The sequence below is a fragment of the Onychostruthus taczanowskii genome, unplaced genomic scaffold (assembly GCF_017590055.1).
Source record: "Onychostruthus taczanowskii isolate IOZ18803 unplaced genomic scaffold, ASM1759005v1 scaffold84, whole genome shotgun sequence".
NCBI lineage: Eukaryota > Metazoa > Chordata > Aves > Passeriformes > Passeridae > Onychostruthus > Onychostruthus taczanowskii.
Window position 1 is genome coordinate 1410942 of NW_024506332.1, and position 16537 is coordinate 1427478.

At 46.0% G+C, this 16537-nt stretch overlaps 1 protein-coding gene across 2 annotated transcripts in view; it reads right to left on the reverse strand.

Moving 5' to 3' along the window:
- The window catches only part of XPO7 (exportin 7), a 33423-nt gene that overhangs the window by 12322 nt on the left and 4564 nt on the right, over window positions 1-16537 (reverse strand). For both annotated transcript variants that reach the window (XM_041424708.1, XM_041424709.1), the window contains exons 5-19: window positions 14236-14340; window positions 13034-13199; window positions 12469-12542; window positions 11366-11485; window positions 10609-10755; window positions 9885-10057; window positions 8894-9087; window positions 7407-7512; window positions 6641-6776; window positions 5693-5766; window positions 4743-4823; window positions 3600-3663; window positions 2538-2646; window positions 1453-1559; window positions 171-259 (exon numbers count right to left, since the gene is read on the reverse strand). In XM_041424708.1, the coding sequence (XP_041280642.1) occupies window positions 171-259; window positions 1453-1559; window positions 2538-2646; window positions 3600-3663; window positions 4743-4823; window positions 5693-5766; window positions 6641-6776; window positions 7407-7512; window positions 8894-9087; window positions 9885-10057; window positions 10609-10755; window positions 11366-11485; window positions 12469-12542; window positions 13034-13199; window positions 14236-14340 (1745 nt within the window). The remainder of the gene's footprint in view (window positions 1-170; window positions 260-1452; window positions 1560-2537; window positions 2647-3599; window positions 3664-4742; window positions 4824-5692; window positions 5767-6640; window positions 6777-7406; window positions 7513-8893; window positions 9088-9884; window positions 10058-10608; window positions 10756-11365; window positions 11486-12468; window positions 12543-13033; window positions 13200-14235; window positions 14341-16537) is intronic.

The window sequence follows — 16537 nt, forward strand, 5'->3', positions numbered from 1 at the left end:
CAGGATTTGGGGCCGGGATTTGGGGCCGGGATTTGGGGCCGGGATTGGGGCCGGGATTGGGGCCAGGATTTGGGGTCAGGATTTGGGGCCAGGATTTGGGGCCAGGATTTGGCCAGGATTTGGGGCCAGGATTTGGGCCAGGATTTGGGCCAGGATTTGGGCCAGGATACATCCACTCGAAGAGCATCATGAAGCTGGTCTTGGCGTTGAAGGCGAAGGCGATGCCCCGCAGGTCCCGCACCAGCCCCACCAGCGTGCGCTGGGCACGGACAGCAACGGGACAGCAACGGGACAGCGGGCACCACACGGAATGAGGAAAAGAAACCCAATTAAAATCACATAAAATACATAAAACCCACACACAAACAAACCCCAAAAAAACCAACCCCAACCCAGAATAGAATATAATAAAATAAACAGGAAAGAATAAAATAAACAAATAGAAGTAATAGAAATAATATATAATAGAAATCATAGAAATGGAAATTAAATGAAATGATATGAAATAAATAACCCAGAATAGAATAGAATAAAATAAACAGAAAGGAATAAAACAAACAGAAATAATAGAAACAGAAATGAAATGAAATAAAATAATCCAGAATAGAAGAAATAGACAGAAAAGAATAAACAGAAATAATATATAAACAGAAATAATATATAAACAGAAATGAAATGAAATAAAATAATCCAGAATAGAATAAAATAAACAGAAAAGAATAAACAGAAATAATATATAAACAGAAATGAAATGAAATAAAATAATCCAGAATAGAATAAAATAAACAGAAAAGAATAAACAGAAATAATATATAAACAGAAATGAAATGAAATAAAATAATCCAGAATAGAATAAAATAAACAGAAAAGAATAAAATAAACAGAAATGAAATGAAATAAAAATAATGCAATAAAATAAATAAATAAATAGGAATGGAATGGAAGGGAATGGAACAAAATAGAAAGAAGAGAAGAAACAGAAGAGAATAAAATAAAATGAAATTTAAAAATGGAATAAAATGAAATAGAACAAAGTGAAATAAAATAAATAGAAAAAAATATAATAAATAGAATAAAAATATAAGAAAGAATGGAATAAAAAAGAGTAAAAATCAGGCACCCACAATTCCAGAGCACACCTGATCCCAATTCCCTCTGAACTGATCCCAAGGGATTCAGGAATCCCAATTCCCATTAAACTGATCCCAATTCCCACTGACCTGATCCCAAGGGATTCAGGAACCCCAATTGCCATTAAACTGATCCCAATTCCCATTAACTGAGCCCAAGGGATTCAGGAACCCCAATTCCCTCTTGGCCAGCTCCCACCATTCCAGCTTTTCTCCCAGAGCTCAGCAGAGCTCCCAGCTCCTCCTGCCTGCCCAAAACCCCAAATCCCACGGAAAAGATCCCAGAAAAAGCAGGAAAATCGGGAATTTGCTCCCAGCTGACCTTGGCCTCCTGCTCGTTGAAGGAGTTGGTGCTGAACATCTGAGCCACGGTCTCGAAGGCAGCGGTGAGGGGCAGCATGAACTGCTCGTACTGATCCTCATCCTCCCCTGGAAAACATGGAAAAATCCAGGGGAAAACATGGGAAACATGGGAAATCCCCCATGAACTGCTCGTACTGATCCTCGTCCTCCCCTGGAAAACATGGAAAACATGGGAAATCCATGGGAAAACATGGGAAACATGGAAAAAAACATGGGAAAACATGGGAAATCCCCCATGAACTGCTCGTCCTGATCCTCGTCCTCCCCTGGAAAACATGGAAAAATCCAGGGGAAAACATGGGAAACATGGGAAATCCATGGGAAAAACATGGGAAATCCATGGAAAAAACCATGGGAAAACATGGGAAATCCCCCATGAACTGCTCATACTGATCCTCGTCCTCCCCTGGAAAACATGGAAAAATCCAGGGGAAAACATGGGAAACATGGGAAATCCATGGGAAAACATGGGAAATCCCCCATGAACTGCTCATACTGATCCTCGTCCTCCCCTGGAAAACATGGAAAAATCCAGGGGAAAACATGGGAAACATGGGAAATTCATGGGACAAACATGGGAAATCCATGGAAAATCCATGGGAAAATCCCCCATTAACTGCTTGTACTGATCCTCATCCTCCCCTGGAAAACATGGAAAAATCCATGGGAAATCCATTGGAAAATAAGGGAAATACAAGGGAAATCCCCCATGAATTGCTCATACTGATCCTCATCCTCCCCTGGGAAAACACAGAAAAATCCATAGGAAATCCATGGGAAAACATGAAAAATCCAGGGAATATTTATCCCCAAATCCTGGTGGGATGGGAAAATTGATCCCAAATTTTGGGATGGGAAAATTGATCCCAAATCTTGGTGGGATGGGAAAATTTTATCCCCGTTTTTACAGGATGTTCTCCACACCAACCCCAATTCCCAATTTTCCTTTTCCCATTTGGCCTTCCTGGCGAAGCTCCACCTCCCTAAATCCCATAATCCAGTTCCCAAAAGCTGGAATTCTGCTGGAATTCCCAGGAAAAATACCTAAATCCACCATGAGGAGCCGTCCCAGGGCCGTGTAGAACGTTGTCCGACAGCGCATGTCCGTCAGGTTGGACTGGTTGTTGATTCCCAGGAAGGAAAAGTGCTCGCTCTGGAAAAGGAAAATTGGGATGGGGTAAGGAGGGAAGAGCTCCAGGAAAAAAAATCCCACATGGAAAAGGTTGTTTTTCCAGGGAAATGTTGGGAAAATCTGGTGGGAAATGGAGAAAGTTGGTGGATCCTCAAAGGTTTTGCCAAGCTGGGAAGCTCCAGCCTGAGTTGGATCCTGAGCATCCACAATTCCCAGATGATCCCAAAATCCACTGGGTTTTATGGAATTATGGAATCTGCAGCATTCCCAGAGCCAGCAGGAGCTGCAAATCCCACGTTTCTCCCCAGGGGAATTCCAGGAATTCTGGCCCTGCCTTTGGGATGGGAATACTTCAGGCTGATTCCTGGTTATTTTCCATGGAAAAATGTAATCCCAGACTGGGAAATGGGGCTCAAGGCCCTGGGAATGCCTGGAAAACATCCCTGAACTCCAGGAATTCCTGGGAAACATCCCTGAACTCCAGGAATTCCTGGGAAACATCCCTGAACTCCAGGAATTCCTGGGAAACATCCCTGAACTCCAGGAATTCCTGGGAAACATCCTGGAAATGCCTGGAGAACCTCCCTGCACTCCAGGAATTCCTCCCTCGTTCCAGCAGGGAATACAAACCCTCTGGAAGAGCTGCTGGGATTTGGAATATCATGGAATGGAATCCTGGAATGTTCTGGGTTGGAAGGGACCTTAAATCCCATCCTCCCACCAGCCCAGGCTGGGAATTTTCCAGGAATGAACCTGGATTTCATGGAGAACAGAAATCTTTGGGAATGGGAAGCGCCACCAAACCCGACCCCCTCAAAACCAAAGAATTCCACCAAAAAACCCCCAAACTTCCCCAAAAATCCCATTTTCCAAAGGCTCCTCCAGCACCACGGAAACCCAGGGAGCCAGATGGAATTCCAGAGGGGATCCAGGACGGGATTTTCCTGGGAATGAGGCAGGGAGGGAGCGCTCACCGTGTGATTGTTCAGCATGAACTGCACGGCGCTGAGCTTCACCAGCTTCCGCACGCTGCTGTACGTGCAGGGGGTCAAGGAAGAGGCAGAACTCCTGGAATTCCTGGGAAAACACTGCCAGGGACACGCTGGAAAAATGGGATTGGGCTGCATTACTCAGGAAACTGGGAATTTTATATTTGTTCCAAGGATAACCCAAGTTGTGCAAATCTCGGCTTGGGGAGACCCTCAGTGATCACTGGGGAACAACTCAGGGTCTGGAACTTGTGGAATTCCTGAAAATTCTGGAACTTCTGGAATTCCTGGAAAATCACTTCCAGGGCCAGGCTGGAAAAATGGGATTGGGCCTGGATTATTCAGGAAGTTGGGAATTTTTTGTTTGTTCCAAGGATAACCCAAGTTGTGCAAATCTCGGCTTGGGGAGACCCTCAGTGATCACTGGGGAACAACTCAGGGTCTGGAACTTGTGGAATTCCTGGAAATTCTGGAATTCCTGGAAAATCACTTCCAGGGCCAGGCTGGAAAAATGGGATTGGGCCTGGATTATTCAGGAAGTTGGGAATTTTTTGTTTGTTCCAAGGATAACCCAAATTGTGCAAATCTCAGCTTGGGGAGACCCTCAGTGATCACTGGGGAACAACTCAGGGTCTGGAACTTGTGGAATTCCTGGAAATTCTGGAGTTCCTGGAAAACACTTCCAGGGACAGGCTGGAAAAATGGGATTGGGCCTGGATTATTCAGGAAGTTGGGAATTCTGTCTGCTTCTCAATAAATTGGGAATTCTCTGCTGTTTGTTCCAAGGATAACCCAAACTGTGCAAATCTCAGCTTGGGGAGATCCCCTGGGGAAAAACCCAGGAGCTTCTGGAATTTGTGGAATTTCTGAAACCTCTGGAATTCCTGGAACTTCTGGAATTCCTGGAAGACCAGAAGACAGACCGCAATCTGCCTGTGGATGCTCAACTCCAGAGGAATTCTGACCCACAATAACCAAAAACCAACATCCCACGAGCCTCATCCTGCCCTCCTCTCCCCCCATTCCCAAAAATCCAGGGGAAATCCAGGAATGTGAGCCAGCTCCCATTCCAGCAGAACTTCTGGATGACTTTTCCCAAGGATTTGGGAGCTCTTCCCAAAAGGATATCCGATGGAGAGGTCGTTGAGCAGCTGCAGGGTCTTGGAGGTGATCGGCTCACAGCGGCCCCAGTACTTCAGGTTGGTGATGCTGGGAAGGAAAAACATGGATCAGAGGGATTTTTTTGGGGTTTTCCCAGGATTTTTCTGGAATTTTCCCAGGAATTGTGGTAGATTTTTTTTGAGTTTTCCCATTTCCCAACAGCACGAGGCATAAAATTGGGAGTAAAATCACCAGGCTCACGTTTGGCTGGGAAAATTGTCCTGTGGATATCCCGGATGCCAGGTTCCACCTGGAATTCTGGGGGATTGGCTGCTCTTGGAATTCTGTGGGATTGGTTTTACTGGGATTTCTGGGATTCCAGGCCCTTGGGATTCTGGGGGATTGGTTACAGCTGGAATTCTGTGGGATTGGTTATACCTGGGATTTCTGGGATTCCAGGCCCTTGGGATTCTGTGGGATTGGCTGCCCTTGGAATTCTGTGGGATTTGTCACACCAGGAATTCTGTGGAATTGGCTGCACCTGGGATTTCTGGGATTTGTCACACTTGGGATTCTGTGGGATTGGTTACATCTGGAATTCCGTGAGATTTGCTGTACCTGGAATTCTGTGGGATTGGCTGCCCTTGGGATTCTGTGGGATTGGTTACACCTGGAATTCTGTGGGATTTGCTGTACCTGGCATTCTGTGGGATTGGCTGCCCTTGGGATTCTGTGGGATTGGTTACACCTGGAATTCTGTGGGATTGGTTACACCTGGAATTCTGTGGGATTGCTACACCTGGAATTTTTGTAGAATTTTTGTAGAATTCGTTGCATTTTGGTGAAATTTGTGGGATTTTTCTGGAATTTGTGGCATTTGGAAAATTCCATCCTAAACCCTTTCCTGGAGCAGCAGGAACTCCAGGTTTTCAGGGTGAGGAATTCCAGGAATTCCTGGAATCCTGCTGGACACTCACATCTTCCCAATGAACACGCTCAGCACCATGGTCTCGTCGTTCAGCCCCAGCACCTCCGAGAGCCTCCGGTACAGCTGCCCAAAAAAAACATGGAAAAAAGGCTTCCAAACTGCCAGGAAAACTGGGAATTCTCCCCAAAAATCCGTTTTTTCCTCTCTGGGAGAAGGGGATGTTGTGGGATTTTCCCAGTGGGTTGATCCAATCCATCCTACTCCTGATTTTTTCTCTTTTTTTCAGTCTTAGCAGCATGGCTCGACTCTAAAGAAGGAGGATTTGGGTTTTCCCAGGAAAATTCCCAAAAAAGTGGGATTTAACTGTGCTCCACCTCCAAACACAGCCAGGATTTGAGTGGATTTCTCTGGAATTCTCAGCAGTTCCGAAATCCCTGGGAAGGGATTTGGCCCCAATCCAATTTCTCCTCCAGGAAGGAACAGAACCCAATCCCAGAGCAACATTCCCGTTTTTTTAAATTGGAAAAAGGGATTTTACATCCCAAAGCACAGCTACAAATCCCCTGGGATGAAGGGAATTTGGATTTATTCCCATTTTGAAACCAGGGAGAAGCTCAGGGGGCTGTTTGAGGTGATCCCAGGTATAAAAAAAATTCAGAAAAACCAAATCCAGGTCTTTAATTCCCAATATTCCCAACCCAGCTGAGCATTTGGAAAGCCAAAACTTGGGACTAAATGAGGAAATCACAGAAATGGGATTTAATTTCAGGTAAAACGAGGAGAAATCACAGAAATGGGATTTCATTCCAGGAGGAATCACAAAAAATGGGATTTAATTCCAGGTCAAATGAGGACAAATACCAGAACTGGAATTTATTTTGAGGAAAAATGTGGAGAAATGACAGAAATGGGACTGAATTCCAGGTCAAATGAGGAGAAATGAAGGAATGAAGGCTGGTTTTCCTGGGGAAAGGTGGAATTTTGGGATTTTCCCTACCTTGGAAGACTTCTGCACCTGGTCCCCGATGTAGATCTTGCGGAACTGCTCGAAGAAGCTGAGCATGGCCAGCTCCAGCTTCTCATTGCCCGCCTGCGCCAGGCGCGAGTCCGTCAGGTTCATCAGCTGCAGCACCCTGCGGGGAAACGGGGAAATGGGAAAGGAAAGGGGGAAAGGGGGAAAAGGGGGGAAGGAGTGGATTTTGCTGTAATTCCTGGATGGATTTTCCAGGAATTCCTGTGCGGATTTTCCAGGAATTCCTGGGTGGATTTCCCTGGAATTCCTGGGTGGTTTTCCTTGGAATTCCTGGGTGGTTTTCCCTGGAATTCCTGGGTGGTTTTCCCTGGAATTCCTGGGCGGATTTCCCTGGAATTCCTGGGCGGATTTCCCTGGAATTCATGGGCGGATTTCCCTGGAATTCATGGATTTTGCTGGAATTCCTGGGTGGATTTTGCTGGAATATCCTAGGTGGATTTTGCTGGAATATCCTGGTGGATTTTGCTGGGATCCCCAGCTGGGTTTTTCTGGAATTCCTGGGAGGATTTCCCTGGGATTCCTGGGCAGATTTCCCTGGAATTCCTGGGTGGATTTTTCTGGAATATCCCTGTGGATTTTGCTGGAATATCCCGGTGGATTTTACTGGGATCCCCAGCTGGGTTTTTCTGGAATTCCTGGGCGGATTTCCCTGGAATCCCTGGGCGGATTTCCCTGGAATCCCTGGGCGGATTTCCCTGGAATCCCTGGGCGGATTTCCCTGGAATCCTACCTGCAGACCAGCTCGCCGTCCATGGCGTCCTGCTCGTCCGTGCTGGCGAAGGACACGCGGCCGCCGATGACGGCGCCGATGATGTACACCAGCCACGTCAGGCGCCCTGGGGACACACGGGGGACACGCGGGGGACACGGTCAGGGGTGGCACCCACCCTGTGCACGCACAGCTGGCACCCCGTGCCAAAAGAAACCCCCAATAAATCCATGCGTCTGCCAAATAAATCCATTTTTCCCTTGGAAAACCTCACCCTACCCTGGGGACACTGTCACAGCTGTCACCTCTTCTTTTAGGGGCCATCTCACCAAAAATCAATCCGTTTTTCACAAAATAAATCCATTTCCTCCCAAATAAATCCATTTTCCCACAGATAAAGCCATTTTTTCCCATATAAATTCATTTTCCCCCAGATAAATCCATGGGATGGGATGGGATGGGGAACACCCTCATAACTTCGACAGGAAGGAAAGGACATATCCTAAATTTCCCCAAATCCTGGGAGTTCCTCCCCTGTGCAGGGATTTTCCAGGCCAATTTCTTTGGGAAGGAGCCCCCACCCGTGTCTGGGCTGACCTTCCTGCACGGCCAGGTCCATGGGGCTGGAGTGCCACTGGTGGGATGGGATTGGGATCTGTGGGGTGGGATTGGGATCTATGGGATTGGATCCATGGGATTTGGGATTGGGATCCATGGGATAGGATTGGGATCTATGGGATGGGATCCATGGGATGGGATGGGATGGGATTTATGACAGGATTGGGATCCATGGGATGGGATTGGGATCCATGGGATGGAATCCACTGGATAGGATTTGGACCCATGGGATGGGTTTTATGATGGGATCAGGATCTGTGGGACGGGATCCATGGGATGGGATTGGGATCCATGGGATGGAATTTATAATAGGATTGGAATCTGTGGGATGGGATTGGGATCCATGGGATGCCAGGGGATTTGGGATGGGGATCTATGGGATGGGATTCATTAGATGGGATCCATGGGATTTGGGATGGGGATCCATGGGATGGGATTTGGATCCAAGGGATGGGATTTATGATAGGATTGGGATCTGTGAGACGGGATCCATGGTATGGGATTTATGACAGGATTGGGATCCACGGGATTTGGATCCATGGGATGGGATCTATGATGGGATCGGGATCTGTGGGATGGGATCCATGGGAGGGGATTTATTATAGGATTGGGATCCATGGGATGGGATTTGGATCCAAGGGATGGGATTTATGATAGGATTGGGATCCATAGGATGGGATTGGGATCCACAGATGGGATCCATGGGATCCACTGGATGGGATTTGGATCCAAGGGACGGGATTTATGATGGGATCGGGATCCATGGGAGGGGATGGGCAGCACTGGACAGGCAACGCCTCCCAAGGAGCAACCACGCCACCCCTCCCCTGTGCAGGGATTTTCCAGGCCGGTTCCCCTGGGAAGGAGCCCCCGGCCGTGCCAGGGCTGACCTTCCTGCACGGCCAGGTCCATGGGGCTGGCGCTGGCGCTCTGCAGCAGCTCCTGGTAGGACTGGGCGGCCTGGTCGAAGAGCTGCACCAGCAGCGCGCACGTCTTCTCGTACTCGCAGCGCCCGATGGTGGACAGCTGGTCCAGCTGCTGCTGCACCAGCCCCGTGTCCTCCAGAGGGTCCTCCAGGCCATCCCTGCAGAAAGCACATGGAAAATGGAGCAGGGGAACCCAGCAGCTCCCAGGTTTTACTGCCAGGGGTGTCGGAAGTGAGGGCTGGAATTCACGCAATCGTGGAATGGTTTGGTTTTCCCCACAGAATTTGGGCTGGAAAAGGTTTCAAGGACCTTCCACTGGACAACATCTTTAGTGGCTTGGTTGCCAAATTAACCAGGAATTTCAGAGCACACTGTTGGGAGTAAATTCCCAGTGCTTCCAGAGGGAACAAAGAAGGAAAACAAAGCAGGGAGTTGCGATTTGTGTTGTTTAAGTTTTTCCCACAGAATTTGGACAGGAAGGATTTAAAGCCCAGCTCACTGCACCTTCCACTGGCCTTTAACGGCCTGGATGCCAAATTAACCAGGAATTTCAGGGCACACCATTGGGAGCAAATTCCTAGTGCTTCCAGAGGGGAAAAAAGAAGGAAAACAGGGAGTTTGTGTTGTTTAAGTTTTTCCCACAAAATCTGGGTTGGAAGGTGTTTAAAGCTCAGTTCCTTTCACACTCCACTGGTTGCCAAATTAACCAGGAATTTCAGAGCACATCACCGGGAGCAAATTCCCAGTGCTTCCAGAGGGAAGAGAGAAGGAAAACAAAGCAGAGAGTTACGATTTGTGCTGGAAAGAGCTTAAATCCCGGCCTATCCTGCCCCCTGCCATGGGCAGGGACAGCTCCCACCTCAGCCATGTCCTCTCCAGGGGGGACACCCCCACTCTTCCCAGCCTTCCAGCACCAGGATCAGCAGGAGAAGCTGCCAGGCGTGGATGGCCTCACCTGAGGATGATGTGCACGGATTCCAGGCGGGAGGTGATGTAGGCTTTGGTCACCTCGGGCGTGTAGGTCTCCAGCATGTGTGGCTCCGTGGCCTTCACGTAGGGCACGGACGCGGCCAGGCGCTGCCACAGGCTCAGCAGGTAGTGCACACTGTTGGGAGCGAATTCCCAGTGCTTCCAGAGGGAAGAGGTGGAAGAGAAGGCAGGGAGTTATGATTTGTGCTGTTTGACTTGAGTTTTTCCCACAGAATTTGAGCTGGAAGACGTTTAATGCTCAGCTCGCTGCACCTTCCCATAGATTTAATGGCCTGGTTACCAAATTAACCAGGAATTTCAGAGCACACTGCTGGGAGAAAATTCCCAGTGCTTCCAGAGGGAAATGGGAAGGAAAATAAACCACAGAGTTATGATTTGTGTTGTTTAAGTTTTTCCCTTCCACTGGCCTTGTTACCTAATTAACAGGAATTTCAGGGCACATCGTTAGAAGCAAATTCCCAGTGCTTCCAGAGGGAAAAAAAGGAAAACAAAGCAGGGAGTTATGATTTGTGCTGTTTGACTTGAGTTTTTCCCACACCCTGCTAGGATATGGAAAAGCCTCTGGAGGCATGGCAACAACTCTGCCTTCCCACACGGATTCATTCAGGAATTCAGAGGATGATCCATGAGGGATTTCTGTAAAAATTCCCTGTTTCCCAGGGAGCCCAAGGGGCAGGGAAGGGCTGTACCTGCAGGCTGGTGACGGTGAAGTTGGCGATGAGCCGGATCACCTCGGGGTAGTTCTCCACCTTCACCAGTTCTCCCAGTTGGTAATTGCTTTTCAACCGGGCCAGCAGCCGGCAGAACTCGTGGTAATTGTTGGGGTCTGACAAACTCTGAGGGGACAAGAAGAGGAGGGGGACTCAGGAGCAGCTGTGCTGTCCCTTGTCAGAGGCTCAGACCATCATGGCATCGGAGACAGCTCCGAGAACAAGCCCAAGCTCCCAACAAATCCCACTGTGCCCATCAAACTAGGTCAGCAATTGCCACATTTCCTGGTTTTTGGTCATTTCCAGGGATGCTTCCAGTCCTTAAATACCCTTCCAACAGAGAATTGTTCCTACAGGAGCAGCTCTGCTGCTCCCTGCCAGAGGCTCGGATAATCACGGAATTGGAAAGAGCTCCAATAACAAGCTCAAGCTCTCAACAAATCCCACTCTGCCCAGTCAGCAATAGCCACATTTCCTGGCTTCTGGGCACTTCCAGGGATAGTTCCAGCCCTTAAATACTCTTCCAATGGAGAAATTTTTCCTCATGTCCACCATGAACTTTCCTTGGAGGTGGAATGGTGGGAAAAGGGAAGAGCAGGACAATGCTGCACTTTGCCAAGTGTCCAAGGGGGATGTAAAAAAGGATTTTTTTCCATGAAATCCATGAAAAGGATTTTTTTGGGATGAAACATGCTGGAGAGAACGCAGAGCCTCAGTTTCCCCCCGGAATACTCACCTGGGGGTTTTCCAGTATCCGTTTCACTCCATCCACCAGGTGAGATAAGAACTTTGCCCTCTCGGCATTGTTGAAGAGGGAGCGGCGCACAGAGGCGATCTGCACCAAGCAGGACAAAACCTGCCAGGACACAGAAAAATGGGAATAAACACAAAAACAGGGATAAAAACAAGGAAATGAAGAAATATTCCCCTCATGACACGAGCAGGGATTGAGGTTTGGTGCTCCTTTAGGGACCAAACATTTCCTTTGTCTCTGCAGAGGAGAAAAATCACAGCACCCAAAGCAACAGCTCCATCCCAAAAATCACAGAATTATGGAATTCCTGAGGTTGGAAAAGCCCTCCAAGGTCAGAGTCCAACCTTTGATCCCCAGAGCTCTGAGTGCCATCTCCACGCTTTCCCTGGACAGCTCCAGGGATGGACATCCCAATGGAATAATTTCAGATTTCCATTCAAAAAAAAGTATTCTCACACCTCAAATCTCTCCTGAATATTTAAGCGTTGAAATTCAGGATTAGCCACTAACTCCCCACCAGAATAAGTGGAGTCTCCATGGAAAAATTCCTTCCCAAGGCCCTTCCCTCTCAGCCTTGTTTTCACTCAGCCTCTTCACTTGTTTTTTAATTATGGGAAATCTGTATCAGAAGAACATCTGAAAGACATTTTTATATTGTTTTTCCAGAAGAAATAATTCAACGTTTTATTTTTCCAGAAGAAATAATCCAACTTTTAGCTCAGTTGTGCTTTTGGCTCTTTCATCCCAATGGGACATGGCCTCATTTGGAAGGCTGGAAGGAGAAATTCCATTCCTGGGGGTGTTCCCAGGTTTGCTCCCCTATTCCTGGTGTGGTTTTAGGACTTGGTTTGGGAATAACAGGAGTTGCTCTCCCAAGGGGATGAGCAAACAGGAGATTCCAAGCTATGTGAGGAGCAAGGAGGTGGGAATTTCAGCAAAAAAGTGCTTTTAGGGAAAATCCAACCTCGAAGATGCTTCAAAACTCTCAGCAGCATTTGACACTTCAGTACAACCTGGGGCACCTGAATCCCCAGGGAATCTCCCACAGGAATCCTAAAATAATGGAAAATAAACCCTGGACTTACCAGAGGAGAAAATGAAGGAGGGATGGAATGATAAAGATCAAAAAACAACTGAAGGGTCGAAGAATCCAAGAATGCTGCAAGAGAAAAGAGGATTTTACCTCCATTTACAGCTCCCCACAGGTCTAATCCTTATTTTACCACTCGTGGCACATGGATTTGTCACAGCAAAGAACCACAATCCCAGGAAAAAATCTCCCAGGATTTTGTATTTTTAAGGCAAATGCCTTTCCTAGAAATTGAGTCACCCACTGGCGCTTGGAACTGGGAGAAAATGACAGGAAGGTATTTTAAGAACACAATCTGTGCCTGTCAAATGCCTGCTGGGAACAGCAGGATGTGGGAAAAAGGTGCCAAGTTATTCCCCAGGTTTTTTTAAAATCTTTTTTTTCCTGGTTTTTGGAATGACAGGTGAAAGACTGGAAGGGAAAAGGGGATTTAAAAGCAACATAAAATCCCCCAAAAACGAATCAGGAGGGTTTAGGGCTGAGTTTAACCTCTGGCTTTACACGCTGGGGGTTTGTTTCTGAACAAGCAAAGGACTGGAGCATTTTCCAGGTGGGATCACCTGATCTCCAACTGGTTGGGATCTGCACAGTGCAAAGATCATCCGAGGACTCGTCCGTGGAGGTGCCGATGAAATCGAAGTTCAGGCAGTTGTGGGTGAGCTTGAGGAGCTGCATCAGCAGCCCGTGCTGGCTCTCATCGTTCAGGTTCAGGTTCTTCCCAGAAGCCTGTGGGAAACATGGAATTAAGGCAGGGAAAAGGAAAAAAAAACCAAAAAAATTGAATCTAGGTGGCGGCTGAATTGAGGTGGGATTTTGTTTGAGGCAGGATGGGGCTTTGTGGAACGAGCAGCAGGTGTGTTTTTATAGGTGGTGAGGCCACATGAAATAAATAAAAAGAAATACATTAAAAATATATATATAAATAAATAAAAGAAATATATTCCAGCATAAATAAAATCCCAGAGTTTTTCCAGGGATAAGAGGCAGCATTCCCATTTGCCTCCCTGAACTGCACAGGGATGAGGACTGAGGGATCCAGGAGATGATGGAATTCTCAATAATGTTAAACACAAAACCCTTTTCTGCCTGACAGGAATCCTGTGCTCCCCCTCCCACAGGAGTGAGGAAAACTGGGATAAAATCTGGGATAAAACTGGGACAAGGATTTATTTGTCACAGATAATTTAAAACAGAAACCCAAATTTTCCTATCTTTCCTGATGTTTTAAGCCAGGGAACTTTAATCCCAGGCTCAGGAATTTCTTTGCAACTGGAATTGTAGAGAAGAATTTGATTTCCGGGTTTATTTTCTCTATATTTCTTAAATAAAATCTATTTAATATGTATTACTTAAATAAAATCGATTTATTAATATTGATTTCTTTAGGAAGAAAAGCTCGTTAATTAATAAATTTTTTCCTTGATAAACAACAGGGAAGATAACCCCAGGCTCAGGATCCAGGGATTTATTTGCAGCTGGAATTGTAGAGAAGAGTTTGATTTCTCTATTTTCTACTTATTATTTAATCAAAATCTATTGAATATTTCTTATTTAAATAAAGTCTGCTAACCATATATTAATTAATTAAAACTTATTTATTAATATTGATTTCTTCAGAAAGAAAAACCTCCTTAATCAATCCATTTTTTCCTTGTAGAACAACCCCAAAACCAGAACTTTTTAGCACACAAATGCTCATTCTAGGAAGGAATTCCATCCCAACATCCCACTTCCCAAAAAAAGCTTCCCAAACTTTCCTTACCTGTTTCAGTAAACTGCAGGACAGGGTGAAAATGTCAAATAAAGAGGAATCCCGGAAGGAAGAGGCGATTTTCCTGTGCTTGGTCAGGGGGTGGGTGGTGTCTGCCTGCAGGGGAGAGACCCGGCCTCAGAGCTCCTGGGAGCACAGCAGGAAAAGCAGGAAAAGCAGCAGGAATCCCAGGAAATCGAGGTTTCCCTCCCCAAAACCAGCGGGATGCAATTCCCCAGCTTTTCCAAGGAAAAATTCACATTCCGATCATCAAAGCTGGGCTGGGTTTATTCCTAATTTATTCCTTGAATCTTTGCCCAAATCTTTGCTCAAACTTTATTCCTTCAATCTCTGCCCATAAAAACTTTTTTTTTTTTTATTTTTTTTATTTTATTTTAGGAATGGGAACTCCAAAGGGTTCAATCCCTCCTGGGCACACAGGGATGAAGACCAGGAATTAAAATTCCAGATGGAGAAGGGAACTGGAAGGAGTTATCCAGCTTGGATTTTGCTGTTTTGTGGGATAAATTCTAGTCCTGGATCAGACACTGGATCCCAGAGCTGGGGAACAGCAAAACTCAGATTTTTTTTTCCCCATTAAAAGGGGAAAAATGAGGAAAATTTCCCATTTTTGCCATCGATCCCAGCCAAATTCCACCTGCCTGGGATGGGCACTGGATTATCCCAATGGGATGCAGAATTCCTGCATAAATATCCACTTGGAAATGTTTACATTTTACTATTTAAATGCAATTAAATTTAATAAACATTGAATTAAAATTATATAATTGAATTTTCAATTAAAAATTGAAATTTAATAAAGTTAACTATCAATTTCCAAACCCCTCCTCCAGTATCTGAGGAAGCAGGACAGCTCCAACTTTGGATTTTAAACCTGAGTTTTCCCACCAATTCCACGAAGGACCCCAAAACTCCCATCCTTTACATTGCAGAAGGAAAAGCCCCAACAGATCCTAAATTTTCCAGGTGCTTTAATGCCCAAATTATTCCTCAGCTCAGACTGTTGGCATTTCAGGCAGTTTAGGAAAATGAACATTAATTTAATTCTCATTTCAAGCCCTTTATGGGGATGGAAAATCCCCTTTATTTCTGGCCTTGGGAAAATGGGATTTCTTCACCCCAGTGAATTGGAGTTTAGAACAGTGAATTCAGCTTAAATCACTAAAGTTTGCTTAAATTGGTGAACTTGGCTTAAATCAGTAAATTTGGATTAAATCAATGAATTTCCAGTTCTGACACCAATTTAATCCCTCCAGGATTTCTCTGGATTAAGCAAGATCCCAGGGAAATCTGAAGTTAGTTACTTAATGAGAAAAAAAAAAAAAAAAAAATTTTCCACCTGTTTTTTTTTTAAGGAAAATCAGAGACCTTTCCAGTCATCATAACCCTCAGGACTGCAGCAAAATCCGCCTCCTTAGGGAAAAACCATGGAAAAAAACAGGGAAAAACCATGGAAAAACCATGAAAATTGGGATAGCAGTAGGTAAAGGTGCTTATTCCAGTTTCCAGCAGCAATTCCAGAGGGAATTCCAGAGGAATTCCGGAGCACAGCCCTGGAGGGATCTGAAATCCTCTGGAAAAGCTGGGCCAGGATTGGGCCTGGCCAGGCCTCAGGGGCTGGGAAAGGGACACAACCTGAGAATCCAGCAGGATTTCTGGGAATTTTATCCCAGAAATTCATTCAGTTTCATCCTGGATGAAAGGGATGCTTTATACATGGGCACAGTGTGGAAATTTGGGGTTTTTTCTCCCTGGTCTAGAAGGAGGGGCTGAAAATCAGAGACCTTTCCACTCATCATAACCCTCAGGACTGCAGCAAAATCCGCCTCCTTAGGGAAAAACCATGGAAAAAAACAGGGAAAAACCATGGAAAAACCATGAAAATTGGGATAGCAGTAGGTGAAGGTGCTTATTCCAGTTTCCAGCAGCAATTCCAGAGGGAATTCCAGAGGAATTCCAGAGCACAGCCCTGGAGGGATCTGAAATCCTCTGGAAAAGCTGGGCCAGGATTGGGCCTGGCCAGGCCTCAGGGGCTGGGAAAGGGACACAACCTGAGAATCCAGCAGGATTTCTGGGAATTTTATCCCAGAAATTCACTCATATTTTCATCCTGGATGAAAGGGATGCTTTACACATGGGCACAGTGTGGAAATTTTGGTTTTTGTCCCTGGTCATTATGAGGGGCTGACAACAGAAAGTTCTCCCAGTTGTCCTCACTAAATAATTCTTTTTCCTTGTTTTTTTTTTGGTTTTTTTTTTCCCTCATTCCAGAAAACCACACCAAAACATGGGA